Below are 23,802 nucleotides of genomic sequence, written 5' to 3' on the forward strand. Positions count from 1 at the left end.
AAATTGTTCCAAAATTCTTCTTTAATATACTTTTGAATTGCTTTTGCTGTAATCTGCAGCCTGGAAAGAGTTTTAAATCACATCAATGATCTCACAATGGACTGAAAAATCTGGACCAGTCAGGCGCAGTGTCTTTAAGGCACATCACCATGGCTGAAAGCGAAGCAGGAGGGGTGACTACAAGCCAGGCTGAAACGCAGAGGGGATGAGGCCTTGTCTACCCAGCGAATGTGCAGTCACTGGAGAATAAGATCGATGATCTGAGGACAAGACAGTTGTATCAGAGGCAGATGAGAAGCATCTCAATTATTTGCTATATCAAGACTTGGTTATCTGTGGACACACTGGACACAGCAGTCAGACCAAATGGATTTACAATTTTCAGAATGGACCAAACTGCGGACTCTGGTAAGGCAAAAGGAGGAGGTGTGTGTTTCATAATTAATTCCGTTGGTGCTCTGACGTGGTAGTTTTGTTGAACTCGTGCTCCCCCGGCACACCTAATAGTCAAAAGCCGTCTGTTGTATTTGACTCGGGAGTTCTTAGCCAAGATCCTGACGGTGGTGGACTATAAGCAAGCTCTCACAATGCTCACGATATCGTCTCCAAATGAGGAGCCGCCCGTCCCGACATATTTCAAATTAAAGATGGAGACTTCAACCAAGCCTGTTTGAAGAAAATGCTGCCTAATTATCACCAGCATATAAGCTGCAGCACCAGGGGACGCCATATATAACTAGGGTGAGGAATGCTTACCAATCCTCCCAGGAGCGGGGAGAAGATGGCGGCGCGACAACAGCACGTGCGGCCACTTCGGTGATGAATATCTGTTATTTGTCAAGTAGGGGACTGTGCACAATCCTGATTTGATGGAGACAGACGTGAGAGCACAGCGGAACATCTGGAAAACATCTGAAATGACTGCTTTGCTACCGCTGCTACTGTGTGGTAACCGGAATCTCCAGAGCTGAAAGCCCCGAAATCCTCGGCTTTGCGTGTTTCACCGGCTGGGGTGAAGACAAAGGCGCTCAGCAGAGGATGGCGCTCGGACGGCTGTATCGGAGAGGTTGCTCGGAAGCTCGGAGTTTTCGGACGGATGGACTCAGGGGTTGGCTGCTTCCAAGGTATCAGCAAGTTGACGGTGCCTGGAGGTTTATGGCAGGGAGTTTCTCCCTTTCGCCGCCGCTATCGAGGACTCGGGAGTCGATCGACTCGGGACTTTGAGAACTTTTTTTTACAGTGCCTGTGGTCTGTTCTTTATCAAATTATGGTATTGCTTTGCACTGCTGTAACTATATGTTATAATTATGTGGTTTTGTCAGTGTTAGTCTTTGGTCTGTCTTATTTTCTGTGATATCACTCTGGAGAAACATTGTATCATTTCTTAATGCATGTAATAAGCATTTCTAAATGACAATAAAAGAGGACTGAGTGTTCTCATAATCTAATCTAATTCCTTGTCCAGATCATATTTTGGCAAACTGGCTGTCCTCCTCCTACCTGCAAACAGGCAGAGGCTAAAAACCAAGGCTCCAGAGCTCAGAGGCAGAGGAACGATTATAGGATTGCTTTGAGACAGTAGACTAGGCCGGGGTCATCTAGAGATCTGAATGAATAAAGCAGAGATGTAATGGATTTTATTAAAACAGCTGTAGATGAGTGTGTCCTCACTAAATCATTCAGAGCCTTCCCCAGTCAGAGGCCCTGGATGAACCATGAGATCTGAACTTTGCTGAGGACCAGATCAGAAGCATTCAAGTCTGGAGACCAAGAAAGCTACAAGAGGTACAGGTACGATCTCCAGAAAGCCATCATGTGGGCGAAGTGGAGATTCCAGACCACACTTGAATCAACAAGAGATGCTCACTGCTGTGGCAGGGCTTGAAAGGTATCACCCCCCTCAAAGTAAAATCAAGTGACATGGGAGGCAGCAGGGTTTCGCTTCCGGTTGACTCAATGCCCTCTGTGCTTGCTTTGACTGAAAGATCATGGAGGAACCATCGCAAATCTCCCCATCTCTCAATGATACTTTGATCTCAGTATCTGAAGCTGACATGTGGGCTGCCGTCGGGAGAGTGAATTCAAGGAAAGCATCCAGACAGTGTGGGGTACCTGGCCAAGTACCAAAGACCTGTGCTGATCAACTGGCTGGTGCGTTCACTGAGATCTTTAACCTCTCAGTTTGGCAGTGTGTGGTACCTACCTGCTTCAAGCAGGCTTCAATCGTATTGGTGCCCAAGAAGGGTGTGGTGGCATGTCTCAATCGCCCAGTAGCACTTACATCCACAGTGATGAAGTGTTTTGAGAGGTTGATGATGAAACATACCAGGCCCTTTCTAAGAGGTGACTTAAATCTGCTGCAATTTGCCTACTGGAGCAACAGATCCACAGCAGATGCTGTCTCTTTGGCTCTTCACTCAATCTGGGAACATCCGGATAGTAAAGATGCATACATCAGGATGTTCTTTATCAATTACAGCTCAGCATTTAATACCATCATCCCCTCAAAATTAATCAATAAGCTCCAAGACCTTGGGCTCAATAGTTCCTGGGCTTCCTCACTTGCAGACCCAGTCATTTCAGATTGGCAACAACATCTCCTCCACAATCTCCATCAGCACAGGAGCACCACCGGGCTGTGTACTTAGCCCCCTGCTCTACTCCCTTTACACAGCTAAGCACAGCTCCAACACCATATATAAGTTTGCTGATGACACCACTGTTATGGGCAGAATCAAAGGTGGTGATGAATCAGCATACAGGAGGAAGACTGAAAATCCGGCTGCGGAGTCGTAACAACAACCTCCCACTCTATGTCAGCAAGACCGAGGAATGGATTGTAGATTTCTGGAGAAGGAAACCAGAGGTCCATGAGCCATTCCTCATCAGAGGATCAGAGGTGGAGAGGGTTAGCATCTGTCCTGTTCCCAGCATGCAAGTGCAATTGTGAAGAAAGCACAGCAACGCCTCTACTTCCTCAGAAATCTGCAGAGCTTCAGCATGACATCCAAAACTTTGACAAACTTCTATAGATGTGTATTGGAGAGTGTATTGACTGGCTGCAACATGGCCTGGGATGGAAACACCAATGCCTTTGTACGAAAAATCCTACAAACAGTAGTGGATTTGGCTCAGTATATCACAGGTAAAGTCCTTACAACCATTGAGTACATCAACATGAAACATCATCAGAGATCCCCATCACTCAGGCCTTGCTCTTTTCTCACTATTGCCATGAGGGAGAAGGTACAAAAGTCTCAGGGCTCGCACTACCAGGTTTAAGAACAGTTACTACCCCTCAACTATCAAGCTCTTGAACAAAAGTTGATAACTACACTCACTTGCTCATCCATTGAGATGTTGCCACAACCAAGGATCACATTCTAATGACTCTTTATCTTGTTATCTCCTTATTATTACAAATTATTTATATTTGCATTTGCACAGCTTGTTGTCTTCTGCACTCTAGTTGATCTTTCATTGATCCTGTTACAGTTACTATTCTATAGACTTGCAAGAGTATGCACTCAGGAACATGAATCTCAGGGTTGTACATGGTGACATATATGCAGTTTGATAATAAAATTTACTTTGAACCTCGGACTTTGAATAACTTGGCATCTCCTTTATCTCCTTTCCTTCTTTTTGCACCCCTCAGCATTACATCCCCATGTTTTGACCCTGGAGTCAGGGTTTTGGAGAAAGCCCTCACACATAAAGGCTAATTTGGTCTTGCTGGACACCTATACCTTTCCTTCCAATCTCTCTGGATAGTAACTGGAGCCGAGGCCTGCTCCTTTGCATCTCCCTGTCACGTAACACTGCAAGGCCATTTTCATCAGCTGCTAACCCAGCATGGAGCTGGGATGACATCAGAGACCTTGGGCACTCTGTGATGTGATTCCAACCATCCCACCTCCACTGGTTCAGAGACTGATTTTAGTGATGAAATTTACAATGTGGTTACCTGGGAGACTGTTCTTGAGTGCTGTAGCCACCCCTGTTGGTGTTGAGGTGCTGTCTGTCAGAGCATGGAGTGGGGCCTTCATCACTGAGGTGATGCTGGGAATGAGGGTATATGGGAGCAGCTGGCTTTGCATGAAAAGGGTATTCTGGAGGAGGCCCACGGTGCTCCACAGACTGGATGTGTCCTTGGCACCCCGTCACCACTGGCAGCTTGTGGCGTTTCGAAAGCTGGGGAAAACTGTGTGAAGAGCTCATGGTGGTTGGAGTTTTGGGCCCATTCCTCTCCAGAGAAAGCTGCATCAGCCTCTCGCTGAGGGAGCGCACGTGCTCGTGTTTCAGATCTTTGAGGGTGTCGCTGTGAAGGTCCTGGTGGGCTCTGCCTTGGGTCAAGGCTGGGTGTGTTTCAGTGGCCAGGTTAGGGCCTGAGTCAGTGGGCAGCTGCTGCCTCCTGTGCCCGGCCAGGAGCTGGGACTGGGCTTTTGCCTCCTCATAGGATGGCAGTGCCTCCCCATTTAGCTGCATCTGCTGTAGCCGATGAAGGAGGTTCTCCGAGTGTGTGAAGTCTCCCTGGTGCTCCTGACCCTGTGGCTCCTGTCGTGTAGAGTGCTGAACGATGTGACACTCCTCTTGTGTAAGGCTCTCCAGTGAAGAGCGGGGACTGCCTGTCCCACCCCTCATCGCCTGCTGCTGGATGGCCAGCAGTGTCCGGTTGTCCGTCAGGTTGCCATAGCGCAGCTGCTCCTGGATGAGCCGATGGAGCACCGTACCTGATGAGCCTTCTGCAGTCCGCATCCTGCCTCAGCTCTGGAATCGATTCTGAAAGACAAAACAGGCCAATGAGGTTCATGGACCACTTGCACAGGGACCTTACCCGTGGACAATGGCACGCAGGCCCCACACAGAGATATCAGTGCACACAGGCCCCACACAGAGATATCAATTCACACAAACACCAGAGATATCAATGCACACAGGCTCCACACAGAGATATCCCTGCACACAGGCCTCACACAGAGATATCAATTCACACAAACACCAGAGATATCAATGCACACAGGCTCCACACAGAGATATCACTGCACACAGGCCTCACACAGAGATATCGGTGCATGTAGGCCCCACACAGAGATATCAATGCACACAGGCCCCACACAGAGATATCAATGCACACAGGCCCCACACAGAGATGTCATTGCACACAGGCCTCACACAGAGATATCGGTGCATGTAGGCCCCACACAGAGATATCAGTGCACACAGGCCCCACACAGAGATATCAATGCACACAAACACCAGAGATATCGGTGCATGTAGGCCCCACACAGAGATATCACTGCACACAGGCCCCACACAGAGATATCACTGCACACAGGCCCCAATACACAGATGGCCACTTTACTCTGAGGATCTAAGGATGAGTCAGCCTGTGCTCTGCACCTAATGGCGATAGGGGCAACTCAGGCTCTTCTACCAGTGTGCAAATTCTGTCAATATTAACAAATATATTCAAAGAGTGAGCAACTACATTCCTGCAGGAGACAAGCGATTCCAGATTTACAATACTTCTACCAGGGGACAATTACCCTGTAGTTAGCTCTAACTTCTAGGCCTGAACATGTGTCTCTTCAGCCAGAGAACAATGTAAGGATAATAAAATGGTTTGGGGAGGATTAGTGTAAAATTGTGTTTGATAGTCAATGGCCTGTTTCAATGATATATCTCTCACCATCCCAGTTGACAATCCACTCAGTAAGTCCTCCAGATTCTTCTAAACATCGCTGAGGTCAGCCAGCCTCAACCTTTCCCTATTCAGGGGATCAGGGTTGTAAGTATCTGTCCCATTGTCTCAAAGGCCAGTTTATTTTTATTTCAGGGTTTGTTTCATAGAACCATAAGATCAGCACTCTGTATTCACCGCTGAGGCAGTGAAAGCCCTGAATGAGCCACTCTCCCAATTTCTCCTGGTTTAGGGAGAAGAATAGAGGTAACTTACTTCAATTATGCTATCTGGTATATCAACTGTTCTCATTACCTACGGTAAACTTACAAAGGAGGGAGTGCAAGGAAGGTTCACCAGTATGAACCATGCATTTCCAGATTGTCTTGCAAGGAGAGGTCAAGCAAAAGGGAACCTGATGAGAGGTGATCTCTATGAAGTAAGGTTTTTAAGGACCTTACAGAGATGTTCTTTCCCACTGCTAAGTCCAGGCTCTAGCTTGGCTATTCATGAAAGATAAGAGTCCACAATGGATATAGAAGCTCAGTGACAAAGCAGAGATCAACCAATGTTTTAATTACTGAGGGAATCAAGAGGTGTGGAGTTCGTGGCTTCAGAAGATAAGAGGCAATTGTTGGAGGAGGGAAAGATGAATGACCTCTTCAACACTCACAACACACTGGAGGAACTCAGCAGGTTGGGCAACATCCGTGGAAACGATGAGTTGACGTTTCCACAGATGCTGCCCGACCTGCTGAGTTCCTCCAGCGTGTTGTGAGTGTTGCTTTGATCCCAGCATCTGCAGATAATTTTGTGTTTATGAATGACCTCCTTCTGCTTCTCATGTTCTGATTTTCTTTCCAAGAGTCTTGCAAACATCCTGTTTCTAAATCCCAATGTTCATGCCTGTTGAATATTACTATTCAATCCATTTCCTCAGCCTTTTCAGACGAAGCATTCAAGAGCACACCTCAAGGAATAAAGAAGCACTTCTTTCACCAATGATCTGATTCCGCCAGTTTATGGTCCGCTAGTTTATCCACCCCGCTCCCTGCAAGGAAACAGCTTCTTATTCACTCCATCAAAACCTTTCATTACTTGTTATTAAATTTTTCTCAACTTTTCTTCAAGAGCCCCAGCCAGTCCAAGTGTTCCTCGTAATGGAACAATCCAAGACCATTACTCCTCTGTATTTAACGATGACATCTACAGCAATGGTTGCTTTATAAAGTTAACCATAGGAATTTAATTCTGAGAGTGACTAGAACAGTTGTGAAATTGCACCTGAGTTCAGGGTACATGTTACACAACACTGAACAACCTACAAAAGGTCCAAGTATAGACTATGGAAGGCCATTGTGAGAGTGAAAAAAAAATTCTGTGTGAAATCACAGACAGAATTGGATGCACAATAGATGTGGCAGGGATTGCGGCCTTTACTTCCTTTATGGTGGAACCTAATGGCATGTGATGCTTAATGAGCTCAATGCCCTTGATACATGCTTTGAAACGGAGAGTAACTACATCTGTGCAAACATCCATTGACCCTATGACCTCTGTCCTGGAGAACGATGTCAAAATGTTCTGCAAGTGGATGGACCCTTGCAAAGCATCAGACCCTGATAATGTACCTAGCTAAGTACTGCAAACCTGAGCTGATTAACTAACAGGAGTGTTCAAAGACATCTTCAATCTTCACTGCTGCAGTCTAATGTTCCCACCCACCCATTTCAAAAGGGCAGCGCTCATAATGGTAGCCAGTCAAGCAGGAAAAGTTGCAAGAAAAACTATCAAAAACTAGTACTCAAATTTACTGTAATGGAGTGCTTCGAAACATTGGTTATGTCCATAATTAACTCCTGCCTGAGCAAGGACCTGGACCCACAGCAATTTGTCCACCGCCACAGGATATCTACAGTGGACAATATTTCACTAGGTCTCAGGCTGCATGTATAGATCACAGTTTGACAGAAATGGAAACAGGCAGGGAATAGGAAGATAAGAACAATGAGCAGTTTAAATTGGAATTATTATTGGCTCAAACATTGTGCGCTGGGCTGCACTGTTCCAGGTTGTTTTACATTCTTTCTTCCAAGAAAAAAGCCACAATAAAATTTAGCAGCACCAGACATGTCACGGTACATTCCTAAATCTCTGCCAGTTCATTGCCGCACATAAGAACCTCCCTGGAAGTTGCCTCTCCCTCGAGTCTCCACCTCCATGCTTGGGCTAGTTGTTTTATCATCATCAGATAATGACATGAATTTGAGGAATGCAAGGCATTAAGCCAGTGGATGGTGAAGGAAGAGCTGAAGGAATTAGACTGAAGGGAGACTGAGCAAACATTAGTCTGAATACCCTGCAGGAAATTCCAACTATAAAATGCAAAGAATGAGAACCAAATCGCACAATTTTTTCTACACTAGTTTCAACAATGAAAAGCATCTGCATTTTATCTTCTTAACTTTTTCTATTGTTAAAAGCTTTCCCTCACAGCACCTTATGTTGTTTTTTGTTCAGCCACCACCAGCTAGAAAGAGGATCAAAGCAATTGCAACATTTGAATGCAAATATTTTGATTTCTGAAAGGACGGGTGTAACATAGAATTTACCAGTGAAACCATTAACTTGGGATGCTTAGGAGTGAAAGGAGCCCAACCTTTACTTCTCTGCTGGATCTGGGGTCTGATTTTATACATTTTTATAGCATTTTCCCTTTGCATTCTTAGCTGCAAAAAGTACCCAATGTGTAAGTAGATTCTAATTAATTACCATTTCTAACAACTTGAATATACATTCACAGGAAAAGCTATTGCTCCCAAAATACATTTATTGGTAGAGTGATGTAAATCTGTCCATCATTATGTGGTTACACAAATCCCCTCCACTGGGAAACATTCCTTCTCAGTTGAGTCTGATTACCCTGAATATTGCCACTGAAAAAAACAGAAGACTTAAGAAAGGAGATACATTCCTGAAGGTTTCCAAAACAAAGGCTCATTCACCTTCCAGCAGAATCCCATGGCAGGCCACACATTCCAATGCAACATAAAAACACCTCAGCCTACTGCTCTGGAGCCTGATTACCTGCCAGCCAGCCAAAATAGCCATCTTTGGATTTAAAATATCTTCTTCCTATCTATTCCACAAAGAATTCTAGATCTGCACATGACTAAACATTCTTCAGATGAACATCACAGAATTTCTGTGCCTTCAATACCATGAGGATTAAATCATTAAGTAAAAGGACAAATTATATTGCATTCTCTGTGAGTTTCTTTTAAGCAAGATTCATTATTAGTTTAATTTTCTGTAATCCTCAACTAACATGCAAGTTCAGTGTGAATACTTAATATCACCACTAACATCTCTACCTTTAGCAGTTACAATGAGAATATCTAGTTTATAATCCCAAACACGAGGAAATCTGCAGATGCTGGAAATTCAAGCAACACACGTCAAAGTTGCTGGTGAACGCAGCAGGCCAGGCAGCATCTCTAGGAAGAGTTACAGTCGACGTTTCGGGCCGAGACCCTTCGTCAGGACCTATAATCTAGTCTATGCTTGTTATAAAGCATGGTTAAAATGGGAGACAATTTGCTATCGGGTAACGTCAGCAATATTGTTAATATTTCCTAATCCGCACCATTTTGCTGAAACTATATTAATGGATGTAGTCATAGAGTAACACAACACAGATAAAGGGTCTTCAGCCCAACAAATCCACCTAGCTAGTCCGAATGTTGTGTTTACCCCATATCCCTCCAGGCTCCCCTCTCCCCCAGTAAGACATTTTGGCAGTTTGTTCCAAGCACTCACCACTCTCTGTGTGTAAAACTTGTCCTTCGGGTCCCTTTTAAATCATTCCCCTCTCACCCTAAATCCATGTCCCCTATATTGGCATTCCGCTACTTGGGGAAGGCACTGTTACAGCGCATCTTATCTGTGCCTCTCGTAAATTTGAACATTTCTATAAGATCGCCCGTCATTCTCCCTCCTTCCAAGGAACGAAGAACTAGACTGGCCAACCGCTCCCTATATCTCAGACTCCGTAGTCCTGGCAATATTCAATCTTTTCTACAACATCGTGACAAAAACTGCACAAAGTACTCCGTATGGCCTCATTAGTGATTATACAAAATAATATCCCAACTCCAATTCTGGTTCTTCTGGATGATAAAGGCACCGTTTTCACCGCCCTTCCACCTGCAATGCCGCTTTCCACGATTACTCTCTTTCCAATTTCCAAGTTACTACTACGTTTGACTGTTTTGTAACTTACGTTTCAAGAGAAATTAGCTACAGTATGCAATCTTTGCCAACACGCTGTTAAATTTTATAACTTGCAATATTTAAGGATCTAGAATCGCTCCCCGTTCGGTCGGCGCACATTAGAGTCTGCAGCCTTCCCGACCCCTTTCAGTAATTCCTCCAGCCGCCGCTTTCACTTGGTACATTTTTGTCCTCTGACATCATTTGCCAGCGAGAAAAAGCGCAGAGCGGAAAATGTGCGGGGAAAAGACACCGGTAGAAGAATCACTCGGTTCCAACATGTACCCATTTTCACGGTTCCCGGGGGACTCCTTTATCAAAAGCCTGATTACCCGCGGGGACAGTCTGTAAAACTTCCCCAAGTAGCTTGCGCAGTCCAGTAAAGTTGGTCTCGGACGTTGTTCAGCGGAGGAATCCGATCACGGTAATGAACACAAGTTCTGTCTCACCTTGTAACTGTAGCGTAGGGAACGGAGAGGAGGAAACAGCAAGGAAACACTAACTGTGCGTTTTCCAGCTGAAGAATAACTGCGTTCCGACGTGTGCCGGGGAGTGAGGCGCAGCTGGAATGCGAGGAATGCGGAGCTACGTGTTCCTCGGTCTATCAAAGCGGGCGGGGCTGAACCTGCAGGGGGCACACGCCGCACTACGGCAGAAGAGAACCCGGGCGAGAGGGCGACTGGAAAGTCTCTCCACAGGTTGTGCATGGTTCGGGAAGTTCCCCACAGAGGCAGCCTGAGCCTCCGAAAACCAAGCAACACACATAAAAGTTGCTGGTGAACGCAGCAGGCCAGGCAGCATCTCTAGGAAGAGGTGCAGTCGACGTTTCAGGCCGAGACCCTTCGTCAGGACTAACTGAAGGAAGAGTGAGTAAGGGATTTGAAAGCTGGAGGGGGAGGGGGAGGGGGAGATCCAAAATGATAGGAGAAGACAGGAGGGGGAGGGATGGAGCCAAGAGCTGGACAGATGATAGGCAAAAGGCTGCTGCCCCACCGAACTCGTTTCTGCATACCTCGACACGGTTTTATCCCCCCTTGCTCAATACCTTCCTACCTATGTTCGTGACACTTCTCACGCCCTTGAACTTTTCGATGATTTTAAGTTTCCTGGCCCCCACCGCTTTATTTTCACCATGGATGTCCAGTCCCTATATACTTCCATCCCCCATCAGGAAGGTCTCAAAGCTCTACGCTTCTTTTTGGATTCCAGACCTAATCAGTTCCCCTCTACCACCACTCTGCTCCGTCTAGCGGAATTAGTCCTTACTCTTAATAATTTCTCCTTTGGCTCCTCCCACTTCCTCCAAACTAAAGGTGTAGCTGCTATGCCTGCCTTTTTGTTGGCTTTGTGGAACAATCTATGTTCCGTGCCTATTCTGGTATCTGTCCCCCACTTTTCCTTCGCTACATCGACGACTGCATTGGCGCTGCACGCATGAAGAGCTCGTTGACTTTATTAACTTTGCCTCCAACTTTCACCCTGCCCTCAAGTTTACCTGGTCCATTTCCAACACCTCCCTCCCCTTTCTAGATCTTTCTGTCTCTGTTTCTGGAGACAGCTTATCCACTGATGTCTACTATAAACCTACTGACCCTCACAGCTATCTGGACTATTCCTCTTCTCACCCTGTGTCTTGCAAAAATGCCATCCCCTTCTCGCAATTCCTCCGTCTCCGCCGCATCTGCTCTCAGGATGAGGCTTTTCATTCTAGGACGAGGGAGATGTCTTCCTTTTTTAAAGAAAGGGGCTTCCCTTCCTGCACTATCAACTCTGCTCTTCCCAACGCATCTCCCCCATTTCACGTACATCTGCTCTCACTCCATCCTCCCGCCACCCCACTAGGAATAGGGTTCCCCTGGTCCTCACCTACCACCCCACCAGCCTCCGGGTCCAACATATTATTCTCCGTAACTTCCGCCACCTCCAACAGGATCCCACCACTAAACACATCTTTCCCTCCCCCCCCTGCATTCCGCAGGGATCGCTCCCTATGCGACTCCCTTGTCCACTCGTCCCCTCCATCCCTCCCCACTGATCTCCCTTCTGGCACTCATGCGTGTAAGCGGAACAAGTGCTACACATGACCTTACATTTCCTCCCTTACCACCATTCAGGGCGCCGAACAGTGCTTCCAGGTGAGGCAACACTTCACCTCTGAGTCGGCTGGGGTGATATACTGTGTCTGGTGCTCCTGATGTGGCCTTTTATATATTGGCGAGACCCGACGCAGACTGGGAGACCGCTTTGCTGAACACCTACGCTCTGTCCGCCAGAGAAAGCAGGATCTCCCAGTGGCCACACATTTTAATTCCACATCCCATTCCCATTCTGACATATCTATCCACGGCCTCCTCTACTGTAAAGATGAAGCCACACTCAGGTTGGAGGAACAACACCTTATATTTCGTCTGGGTAGCCTCCAACCTGATGGCATGAACATCGACTTCTCTAACTTCCGCTAATGCCCCACCTCCCCCTCGTACTCCATCTGTTACTTATTTTTATACACACATTCTTTCTCTCACTCTCCTTTTTCTCCCTCTGTCCCTCTGAATATACCCCTTGCCCATCCTCTGGGTTCCCCCCCCTTGTCTTTCTTCTCTGACCTCCTGTCCCATGATCCTCTCGTATCCCCTTTTGCCTATCACCTGTCCAGCTCTTGGCTGCATCCCTCCCCCTCCTGTCTTCTCCTATCATTTTGGATCTCCCCCTCCCCCTCCAACTTTCAAATCCCCTACTCACTCTTCCTTCAGTTAGTCCTGACGAAGGGTCTCGGCCTGAAACGTCGACTGCACCTCTTCCTAGAGATGCTGCCTGGCCTGCTGCGTTCACCAGCAACTTTTATGTGTGTTGCTTGAATTTCCAGCATCTGCAGAATTCCTGTTGCCTCTGAAAACCAAACCCTCTTCCTCTGCTCTTCGCAATGAGAGGTCTAACAAGGTCTGGAAGGTAGCGACCGTACAAACCTGGGCAACGTTTGTGGAACTTTGGGCGGAAAAAAACCTTTCAACTTGGTAGGAGGAGAACGTTTTCGCAGTTGCTGATTAATCCTCTGATAGAATACTATCTCCGAAGCTAGGAACTGTGATCTGAGTGGAAGAACACCCATCAGCCTCTGAACATCAAGATTTTAAAATCTCTCGCCAAGACAAAGAACTCTGCCTTTCTACACTTCCGAGAAAATGGAAGATTTCAGATCTTATATTCCTTCGGCCAAGATTTCTTCCAGTGAATTGGCCCGTCCACAACCTCTGAAGCCTCTCTGCATTCTCGCCACAATTCATTCCGCCATCATTAACAACGTTGGTTTCCTCATCCAAATCAATGACTTCAGGAGCAAACAACTAAGGCCCCAACAAACCCTAACTGATCACCGCTTTACAAACTGAAAATAACCCACTTAATCCTGTTCTCTTTTTAATTGTCTATTAATAATTATCAATAGATTATTCTGCATTCCATTTGCATTAATTTTGATTTACAATTCTGGTGCGCAATCTTTTTGAAGAATTTTGCATTGATTAGTTTCCCCAGGTACTCTATATGTTAAAAAAATACAGATCTGTCAAACATGATTCTAAATCCATGCAGACTCTTCCCACACCGATGTGTCATATTTGCCTCCACAACTGCTCCTACAGTGAATTTAAGGCAGCTGCCACTCTCTGAGTAAAATGTTTGTCCCACAAATCTCCTTTCAATGTTAGTATTAAACATTTCAACAATGGGAAAAAGACACCAGTTTTCTACTCTACCTATGCCTCTCAACATTTTATATCCTTCTATCGGGTCTCTCCATAGTCTCCACTGTCCAGAGAAAATAATACTGATTTGCCCAACCTCTCATCCAGGTAGCATTCTGACAATCCTCTTCTGCCCCCTCTCTAATGCCTCCAGAACATTTTTAGAATTGGGTGAACAAAACTGAATTCAATACTCCAGGTGTGGCCTAACCAGAGTTTACAAACGTATAACATTATCTTGTCATGGTCCAGTCCGTGAAGTCCGTGTTCCGGTTCAAGGTCCAGTCCATAGTTCCTTGTTCTGGGGTTTCTGGTTTTTCCTAGTTTCTGTTATGGGCACATGTTTCTTGTTTTGGGGCTGAGACATAAATACTTCTGCAAACCAGGGATTCCCTGCTGGACTGTCCTGTTTCCCTCCCTGTCTTTTCCCCCCTCGCCTGACTCACTGCCTGGATACCTCGCCTGACTCTCTGCCTGCTCACCTAGCCTGGATACCCTGCCTGTATCGCTGAAGTCTTACCGCCGGAGCAAGACCGGAGCCTTGTTAGGTCAAGTTAAGGACTGTCTTTCGTTATGTGGAATTGACTCTCTGTGTCCATGCCTTCGCTAGGTAGGTCCAGCTGCTTGCCGCCACCTTGTGTTGGGATCCGTCTCTTCATGTTCAGTGTTCTGTGTATGAGTTCCGGCCCTACGTCCTTTTCCCAAGGAGGGGTCCTGGCTCTGTGTTATGTGTGTGAGTCCCGGCCCTAAGTCCTGTTCCCAAGGAGGGGACCTGGCTCTGTGTTCCGTGCTCCTGTCTCTTCTAGTTCAAGGCTCCGTGTTCCTGAAGGCCCTCGTCCAGTCTGTGCCTAGTCCAGACCTATCCCAGTCCTGTTCATGTGCCTTTACCTGTCCTCGTGTCTCACCCTACCCAGGAGTTCCACACCCAAGCCATGTCCAGTCCTGTAGCCTCGTCTTGTCCTCGCCTAGTTCTGGAGTCCGAGTCCGAGTCAAGTCCCAGGTTCTGGGTCCTTGCCCAGTCTCTGACTTGGAGTCCATACCCAAGCCTTGAAGTACCCTAGATCCAAGACCGAAGACCCCAAGCTCAAGCCTCAAGACCCCAAGCCTGTCTCCAAGCTGAAGCCTCAAGACCCCAAGCCTGTCTCCAAGCTCAAGCCTCAAGACCCCAAGCCTGTCTCCAAGCTCAAGCCTCAAGACCCCAAGCCTGTCTCCAAGATCAAGCCTCAAGACCCCAGCCTCCAGTCCTGCTGCCATGTCATGTCCTTGCCTAGTTCTGGGCCCTGAGCCCAAGGCAAGACCCAGGTTCTGGGTCCTTGTCCAGTCTCTGGCTCGGGGTCCAAACCCAAGTCTGTGTTCTTGTCCCTGCTCCTTGTCTGTATCCTGTCACGTCCCTACTCTCGTCAAGTCCTGTACCTTGTACTTCAGTGTCTGTGCCTTGCATTTGGGTCCGCTACCAGTGCCCCCATTGTGACATATTTCCATACTCTTGAATTCAATGCTTCAAGAAACAAAGGCAAGTGTTAACCATTCTATGAAGCTATGCAGTCATATTCAGGAGCTATGGACTTGGATTCCAAAGCTTCTCTGTACATGTACATTGTTAAAGACATTGCCATTGACGGGGATCTGTTTCTTTACAATTGATCTACCAATGTGCAACAACTGACACTTGTCAGGATTAAACTCCATCTGCTATATCTGCATCTGATCTATATCCCATTTTATCCTTTGGCAATCATCTACACCATCTAGAATATCAGCAATTTTTGGGTTGCAAATCTATCCACCCAGGTTTTCATCCAAGTCATGTACATATCTGAGAAACAGCAGAGGTCCCTGTACAGATCCCTGCAGAACTCCACAAGTCACGGACCTCCAATCAGAGTAAGACCCATTGACCACTACCCTCTGTCTTCGATGGGCAACCTAGTTCTGAATCCAAATGGTCAATCACCATAGATTTCACACATCTTAATGTTCTAGATGGATCTTGAATGCCTTACTGAAATCTGTGTAGACAACATCAGCTGCTCTATCTTCACTGATCACCCCAGTAACCTCTTTGAAAAACTTAATCAAGCTACTAAGACATGACCTACCTGGCCAAAGCTATATTGTCTGTCACTATTTAGGCCTTGATTTTTTAAAATGCTCATAAATCCTATTCCTAAGAATTATCTCCAAAGATACCTTACCCCTGAGGGACTCATCATATCCTTAATTATAGATTCTAGTCTTTTTTTCTACTACTGATAGGGAGTTAACTTATGTGTGTTTTTAAAAATTTATTCATTTTACAAGATGTGAGTGTCACCAGCTATGCCAGCGTTTATGCCCCATTTCTAGCTGCCTTCGATAAGGTGGTGATGAACTGCCTTCTCGAACTGATGCAGTCTGTGAGGTGTAGGTACACCCACAGTGCTGTTAGGGAGAGAATTTCCACGATTTTGACCCAGCGACAATGAAGGAACAGCGATATGTTTCCAAGTCAGGATGGTGAGTGACTTGGAGGAGGATTTCCAAGTGGTGATGTTCTCGGCATCTGCTGTTCTCGTCCTTCTAGATGGGAGTGGTCTTGTTTTCACTCCTTTTATTTTTCACTGGATTTGCTATAATTTCGTCTCTGGAAACTGTTCCACAATATGTGGACACTTTCTCCCACTGCATTATGCACACCTTTTTATTGAGTCCTGAGGATTAGTTAACTTCCAGACTCATTAATTTCTCTGTATTTCTACATGAAGAAAAACACAAAATATTTGTTTAACTTCTGTGCCATATCCTCATTCTCTCTTATAATTCTCCTGTCTCAGTTTGTAAGGGACATTCCATAAAGACATTTGCTCATGCTATTCAAAGATTCATTTATTAACAAAGTATACAACTCTGAAATTATTCTTCTCCAGATAGCCACGAAGCCAAGAAAGAAAAGAATGGCAGCACAGTCACCAACCTCCAAATCCCTCCTCCCCACATAAATAAACAAACAAAAACAGAACAGGCACATTGACTCCAAATCCTCCTTCTCCACAAACAAAAATACTAGAAAGATTGGGCAAAAAACACAGAATATAAAAAACTATAAGACTGGAAAAAAGTCTATAGTTCAAGTCCATATCCAAAACACAGAATACCTGGGTAACATTCTCTGGGCACAGAGGCATGCCTTTCTCTCTCCGGCAGCAGAACGAGCCCCCAGTGATCAAAAGGCAATCTCCCCTCTCCTGTAGCAGAGCGATCCCACCAGTGATCAGAAGGCAGTCTCCCCTCTCTGGCAGTAGAGCGACTATCCAGTGATAAAAAGGCAGGCAGCCAGTGCTCACCTTCCACATTTGCCTCAATGTTCCATCTCCCTAGTTGCTTTAATCAATACACAATGGCAGCTTTAATGGGCAAAATGGGGTCGAATATCATCTCACAGTCTTCTTGCCACATGGTCCGCATGCTGCCTCTGCCACCTGGAGACTGCAGAGCACTGAAACACCCAAACAATATCCAAACTGCAAATCACAGGCTCCAACAGTGCCAGAGTCACATTCAAAATGGAAATAAAATGTGAAAGACATAAAAGAAGTGAAATATATAGTTTCATGATCTATTTAGAAGATGTTGACTAAAGGAGTATTGTACTCAGGTGCCATCTTGATCTTATTCATTTCATTCATAAGTGCTGGTTGTATATTTCTTATTAGATTTTTCTGAAATTCTATTTTCACTTAGTAATATTTTGGTCCTTTGTAGCTGAATTCCAGAAAGTCCCTAATAACTTGATAAACATCAATCTGGCATTGATAATGTGGAGTTGGAGAAAATTCCTCCTGATACAGTTTTGGAATGTTAGACAAATGTTCTGATAATGTAGAGACATAGAGACTTGGAGGGAAGCAGTGATGGGTTTGGCAGAACCTAATGTCTGATGGGCGTGTTAAAATGTAGATGTATTGCAAGAAGAGCCAATTATTAATCTCTGAGTGAGGTTGGAAAGGTGATGTAGGCACAGGAAGATGTTTGTCTATATCTATGACCATCGGCTGGTGAGGAAGGTCAGAATCAGGTCTAATATCACTGGCATATGTCGTGAAATTTGTTATTTTGCAGCAGTGGTCCTTTTCAATAGATACCAATAAAAAATTATAAATTACAATAAAAATATGCATGGAAAACAAATTAAGTAAGTAGTGCAAAAGGAGGGCAAAGTAAGAAACAAAAATAGTGGGGTAGTGTTCATTGTCTATTTGGAAATCTGATGGTGGGAGGGTAAGAAGCTATTCTAAAATGTTTAATGTGTGTCTTCAGGCACTTGTAACTCCTTCTTAATGGTAGCAATGAGAAGACAGCATGTCCTGGATGATGGATGCTGCCTTTTTGAAGCGTCCACTTGTGAAGATGTCCTTGTTGCTGGCGAGGCTAGTACCCATGATGGAGCTGGCTGAGTTTTCAACTTACTGCAGCTTTTTCTGATCCTGTGCAGTGCCCCGCCCTCAACCCTAGACCAGACGGTGAATGCTCTCCACAGTACTGTACATCTGTACAATTTGCAAGAGTCCTACACTAAGGTAATGGTCTTGAAAATATTGAGTTGATTGGTGTGGTCAATTGAACATGGGCTGAAAATTAAGAGGGAACTAGATAATTAACTTTAATTCTGGTTCTGTAGAATGTCACTGTGATCCTGGTCAAGGCTGCTACTGTGACAATGGTAGATAACTACTTGGGATTAGCTGCTGGAAAGACGGGCATGGACTTGGGAAGTGGTGTTTGGAGCCAGAAGCAAAGATGGGATTTGAGGTGGTACTTTGCAAGGATGGTATAGTACTCTCTCAATGATTGAAGCTGAGCAACCTTTGTGATAACAGAAATCTGAATCCCTTCAGAAATGCAGGTGTCAGATATGCATTCTATTAGGGGTCATCTTTCAATGAGTCAGAGTGTAAGCAAATGTCTGATCTCAAAGGGATCCATACAATCAGAAGCTTGAGCTAGGAGGGCAGTTTTCCTCTGCTATTTGCCTCAGATAATTTTTGTTATTATTTCCAGGATATATCCAGCACTTCTCCCATCCCTTATTAAACATGACTGCACAGCTGAGCAGGTCTCACATAGTCCTGTCAAAGTTGATAGGTTTTCATTGCTGCTGAGAATAATAAAGTGAGTTGATTTTTGCTGCAACATGTCAGCTTCCTGGTCACAAGATGAATATTAGGCTTCAATGGAGCTTTACTTAAGTATTTGAATTTAAACTCCCCAGCTACCATAGGGCTTCTAAATCTGTCTCTGGACTAATGACCGCAGTCTCTAGATAGTAAGACACAAACAGAGAATGCCAGAACCATTCAGCAGATCAGGCAGCACCTGGGACACTGCCATATGCAGACTGTTTCAACCACCGCTAGGTTTTATTTCAGGTTTATACTGTAGACCTGTCATCTCGCTGTCAGACATACACTTACAATCCCTGCTCTAATTACATGTTATTATCCCACATTCTACCACTCACCTACACATTAGGTGCAAATTACATTGGCCAATTAAACTACTGTTCTTCACAGATTTGAGATGTGGGAACAAACTGGAGCACCTGGGAGAGAACACGGATCACAGATGCTGCCCAACCTGCTGAGTTCCTCCAGTGTGTTGCTGGGAGAGAACGTGCAAGCTCCACAAAGACATCAGCACTGAACCTGTCTCTCTTCATTCGCAAGGCAACACTCTACTCCTGGTATCACTGTTCCTACATTGAATTTCCAGTATTTCATCAAATACCCAATTACCAGTCAAACACCCAGTCCTCCTTGTATCTCACCCGCAGCAGCCACCACTCATTAAACCAGAACTTGTATGGCTTGCAATGCAAACTCAAAAGCAACCTGAAAGGATTATTGATTACAGGGGATGAGGGTAAGTGGACACATTGAATATCACTTTCAAAGCGCAACTTCAGACATAATGGGCTGAATCTCCTCTGCTGTATATCTTTCTGTAATTGTAAGCTCTGGTCATATTGTGAGCATGGAATGAACCAGATTGCCAAGAACTCTCTTCTGCCAGGGAAACCATTTTGAGGGAGTTTGCAGGATAGTGAATGGATTTTTTTTCAAGGTATATAAAGCTCACTTCATGCACCCAATAGCTAGAGGGATTGTGTTAGCAAGCACTGGAATCAAGATGATACCTACATATCCCATTCTACAATACCCAAGCCAAGTAAAAAACTAAACATATAAATCACCAGGCCCAAGCCCAGCCACTAGTTCCTTTTAAATGAAGGTCCTTTCTAACCTTTGTTTTCAGCCACTGGGATCTAACAATCCATTATCTCACCCAGACGCCACTTTGCAGATAAATATTTTATATGACAATAGTAGAACTCTGGGGGAAATGAGTAAATGTTTACCACTAAATAGCCCACAGTACTTACTTATAGTTTATTTTAAACAAATTATTGCAGCCAACATCTGGAAGGCTTTAAAGTGTCAAAACTTCGATTAACAGGATTGGTTGGATTTTTCCTTTTTCATCCTTCAGAGGAAAAATTCAATGCTACTAATCAGCTCTCATACCTGTTCCGAACTGCCACATGGCAAACTCAGTTAGCTTCACGGATGCATTTTACATTAGAGTCACAGAGTTAAACAGCATGGGAATTGCCCCATTGATCCAGCTGCCCTGTGCCTACCTGTGTCTCTCTAAATCTGGAGCAAAAAAAAAGTGCTGGAGGATAATGGCTCAGGGAAGATCTATGGGAGGAAATGGGCAGTTGATGTTTTGGGTTGAGGCCCGTTATCTGGAATTCCTCTAACCTTTCTTATCCTTGCACCTGTCTAAATGTCCTTTAAATATTTTCATTATACCTACCTCTAACCATTCTTCTGGCAGCTTGTCCTGTAACTTTTTTCCCCAGGGTAAAAATGTCAAACACTGGAGGACATGTATTTAAGGTGAGGGGGGAAGGTTTTAAAGAGACATGCAAGGCAAATTTAATTTTAACACAGAGTGGTGGGTGCCTGCCACGGCTGCCTGGGATGATGTTGGAAGCAGATATGATAGCATTGAAGAGACAGTTAAATAGATTTATGAACATACAGGGATGGAGGCAGAAAAGATTCATGTCATATTCAGCCCAAGCACTGTGAAGTAAAGTCTTTCCCTGTTCTGTACTGTTCAATGCTCTATCTTCCATATTTCCATTAGTGAAAAATTGTCTTTCAGTTTTTTATTAAATCTTTCCCCTCTTACCTCAAACGTGTGCCCGGTGGTTTTAGACTTCCCTGCCTTAAGGAAAAGACTGTGATCATTCACCTGATCTATGACCCTTATCCCTCCACTCCAGGATCAGAGCTAGCCTCTCCTTATATTTCAGGCCCAGCAATATCCCCGTGAATTGTTTCTACACCTTCTCTAATTTAATGCCATCCTTCTGGTTATATGGTGACCAGAGGTGAAGCACTCTATCCTTCTCACCTGCTCAATCATTCAAAAAGTCTAACACATTGAGACATTAAACTCCATCTTTCCTCCCACTTGCCTTATCCATTTCAGTAACTTCCGGCTAATGTCTTAGCATTATTCTGCAGCATTGAGGGGTGTGTACAGAGCAGTGAGTGGTCATGTTGGTGTCAGAGTCCATGGGAAGCCAGTGAGAAGAACTAAAACTATCCCATTGGCCTTGAAATTGAGAAGGTACAAGATACAAGTCTGCCTTCAAGTTTTGAGCCACCGATAGGAAGTAATAGTCCCAAGTCTCGTTTAAGTTAAAGATCAGTAACATCATTGAGGCTGATAAAATCCTTCTTGGAACATTCCAAAAAAAGAATTCTGTTGACTGAAACAAAGCAGCAACTGGAGCTCAGCTGCAATGGGCAGTTGACAAATCTTGCAAGACATTGAAAAACGCAAGGATTTAAGGAACCATTTGGCCACATCTAACTTTCAAATATTTGAATAACTGAAGTGTGCTGATTGCTGGGAGTGTGTTTGGGAGCTGGAGGAGCAGGCTGCCAGCTGCATGCACACAGTCTTTGCATGCAGCAGATCTGTTACCAAGAGAAGAGTGACCATTGTGTTGTCAACACAAAGACTGGGACATCTGTTCAGTCCAGATCATCCTCAGCACAAAGACAGGAATGTCAGAGCTATTTAACACAGGAGAAGAAAATAAAACTCTGGCCAGACATCCCTTCATTTGAATACACGGGTAGCAGCCTGGCAGGGGCAGGGAGGAAAAGGAATGCTATTCAATGGGTTTATTTATTTAGCCATTTTGCTTGCTAATTAAAGCAATTCCAAAAAGTGTTATACTGTTTTCTCCTTTTATTTTAACCTGATACTGAATGGCTTATGCCCCACTTTCTGCATAATAGGAGAGGGGATTCCGAACAGTTGCAAATGGCTGAAACTAAATTACTTTCCTTCCACAGCCATAAACCAAGTGCAAATCATGTCAACTTTTCTTACTTTCGCTTCTTCTGATCTAACCTTTCGTTTTGAGGTGGTAACAGCAGCAGAATCCATGGGCTGTCACCGTGGCTCAGTGCATTGAAAGGCACGAAGCTTCGGCAAGTGAAATAAGCATCAAGAATGTTGGAGATTCATCTGGTTAGGCAGTATCTATGGAGGGAGTAACAGGTTGATAGGCTTGTATGTGAGGTGCTGATGAGCACACGTGGAGGTGGCTGAGAGAGGGTGGGGAAACCGATCTTCCTACAGGTGCAAGTAAAGTGAGATGGATGAGAATGGTGGGGGGGGGGTGTGCAAAAGGAAGATAATGCTGGGACTATATGAAACAAAATAAACACAAGAGATTCTGCAGATGCTGGAAATCCAGAGTAACACATAGAAATTGCTGGAGGAACTCAGCAGATCAGGCAGCATCTCTGGAATAAACTTGGTGTTTCGGGACACAGAATTGAGCAGTTTCTGGAATCTGGGGAAAGTGAACACTAACTTTGATCCTCTCTCCACAGATGCTGCTTGACCTGCTGAGCATTACTGGCAGTCAGTTTTATTCTCCAGTGATGGAGGTTCTCCTCCTTGAATCTGGGGACTCATCAGATTCACAAAACTGTGGGTTAAATCTCTGAAGGTGTCCAGCTCTGTACTGAGGGAATGCTGTGTTGCAGACAGTACTGCCTTTCAGTACAATGTTCAACCAAGGCTCTGTGGATTTTTAATGGCTGGTGTATAAACCACAGAGCAACAGTTCTGGCTGAAGAAAATGCTAAATATTTCAATAAGCTCCAACCCATGTTAATGCTAGAGCTAGGATTGGTGACTGTGAACCAGTTCTGTTATCAAGAAGGCATCCATTCAGTGGGTAATAAAATGGATGAGTTGACGGCGCTAGCCAGGAGTCTGAGAACATTTCCGGAAGTCAGTGTTATGTGTTTTACTGAAACGGGGCTGCATGAGGACATACCCGATCAAACTTTGGATGGTACAATCCTGGTCATATTACAATCGAGGAACGTGTTTGTAGACCGGATATTGAATTTTTTGCTGTTGGACTTCAGCCATATTCCACCAAGATACAACATTGGGCGTCATGGGAGGTTGTTCCTGCCTGTGGCCATCGAACTTTGCAGCTCCTCCCGTGGAGGGTCAGACACTCTGAGCCAATAGGCTGGTCCTGGACTTATTTCCATCTGGCATAGTTTTCATATTGTTGTTTGATTGATTGTTGTTTTTGTATTGCTATATTTATGCTCTATTCTTGGTTGGTGCAGCTGTAACGAACCCAATTTCCCTCAGGATCAATAAAATATATCTATCTATCTATCTATCTATCTAAGCTCTGTCACTGATGTTGGCATATCATATGCTGAGAGATTGACCGGCTGTCTCGTTACTGTATTTTAAGATCGATGACTTCAAAGCTGCTACTTGAATGAATGTCACCTCGAATCAATGCTCATCCATGCTGCTTTAACAATCCATGCATATCCACTGATAGCCTGATTCCAAACTTGCAATTGCTTGAGATAAGTAGAGCACAGGCATTGGGTTGTTGTTGTGTCACCTCGGTCACTAGGCTGGTGATATGCCGGACTCCAATGCTGCAAAGGGTTTCATGCTAAGTGTTTCTTGAAAGCTGCTTTTCAGTTAAGA

General features: G+C 44.9%; 1 protein-coding gene and 1 long non-coding RNA gene across 7 annotated transcripts in view; one reads left to right on the top strand and one right to left on the bottom strand.

The window, feature by feature from the left end:
* The window catches only part of amotl2a (angiomotin like 2a), a 50,709-nt gene extending 38,045 nt beyond the window's left edge, over positions 1 to 12,664 (bottom strand). The window contains exons 1-2 of one of the 4 annotated variants that reach the window (XM_063046165.1): positions 11,009 to 12,664; positions 3,968 to 4,782 (exon numbers count right to left, since the gene is read on the bottom strand). In XM_063046165.1, the coding sequence (XP_062902235.1) occupies positions 3,968 to 4,758 (791 nt within the window). In that variant the 5' untranslated portion in view covers positions 4,759 to 4,782; positions 11,009 to 12,664. The other 3 variants (XM_063046164.1, XM_063046167.1, XM_063046166.1) reach the window with 3 other exon arrangements.
* Positions 12,665 to 12,755: 91 nt separating this feature from the next.
* Positions 12,756 to 23,451, top strand: LOC134345466 (uncharacterized). Of its 3 annotated transcripts, XR_010017708.1 has the most exons (4): positions 12,756 to 14,308; positions 17,995 to 18,254; positions 19,248 to 19,596; positions 22,662 to 23,451. It is a non-coding gene; the product is annotated as an uncharacterized LOC134345466 (long non-coding RNA). The 3 variants fall into 3 exon arrangements; XR_010017709.1 differs by lacking the exon at positions 19,248 to 19,596 and having other exon boundaries at positions 12,756 to 16,194; positions 18,170 to 18,254; XR_010017707.1 differs by lacking the exon at positions 19,248 to 19,596.
* The last annotated feature ends 351 nt before the right edge of the window (positions 23,452 to 23,802 follow it).

Source organism: Mobula hypostoma, chromosome 4, assembly GCF_963921235.1.
Source record: "Mobula hypostoma chromosome 4, sMobHyp1.1, whole genome shotgun sequence".
Classification (NCBI taxonomy): Eukaryota; Metazoa; Chordata; class Chondrichthyes; order Myliobatiformes; family Myliobatidae; genus Mobula; species Mobula hypostoma.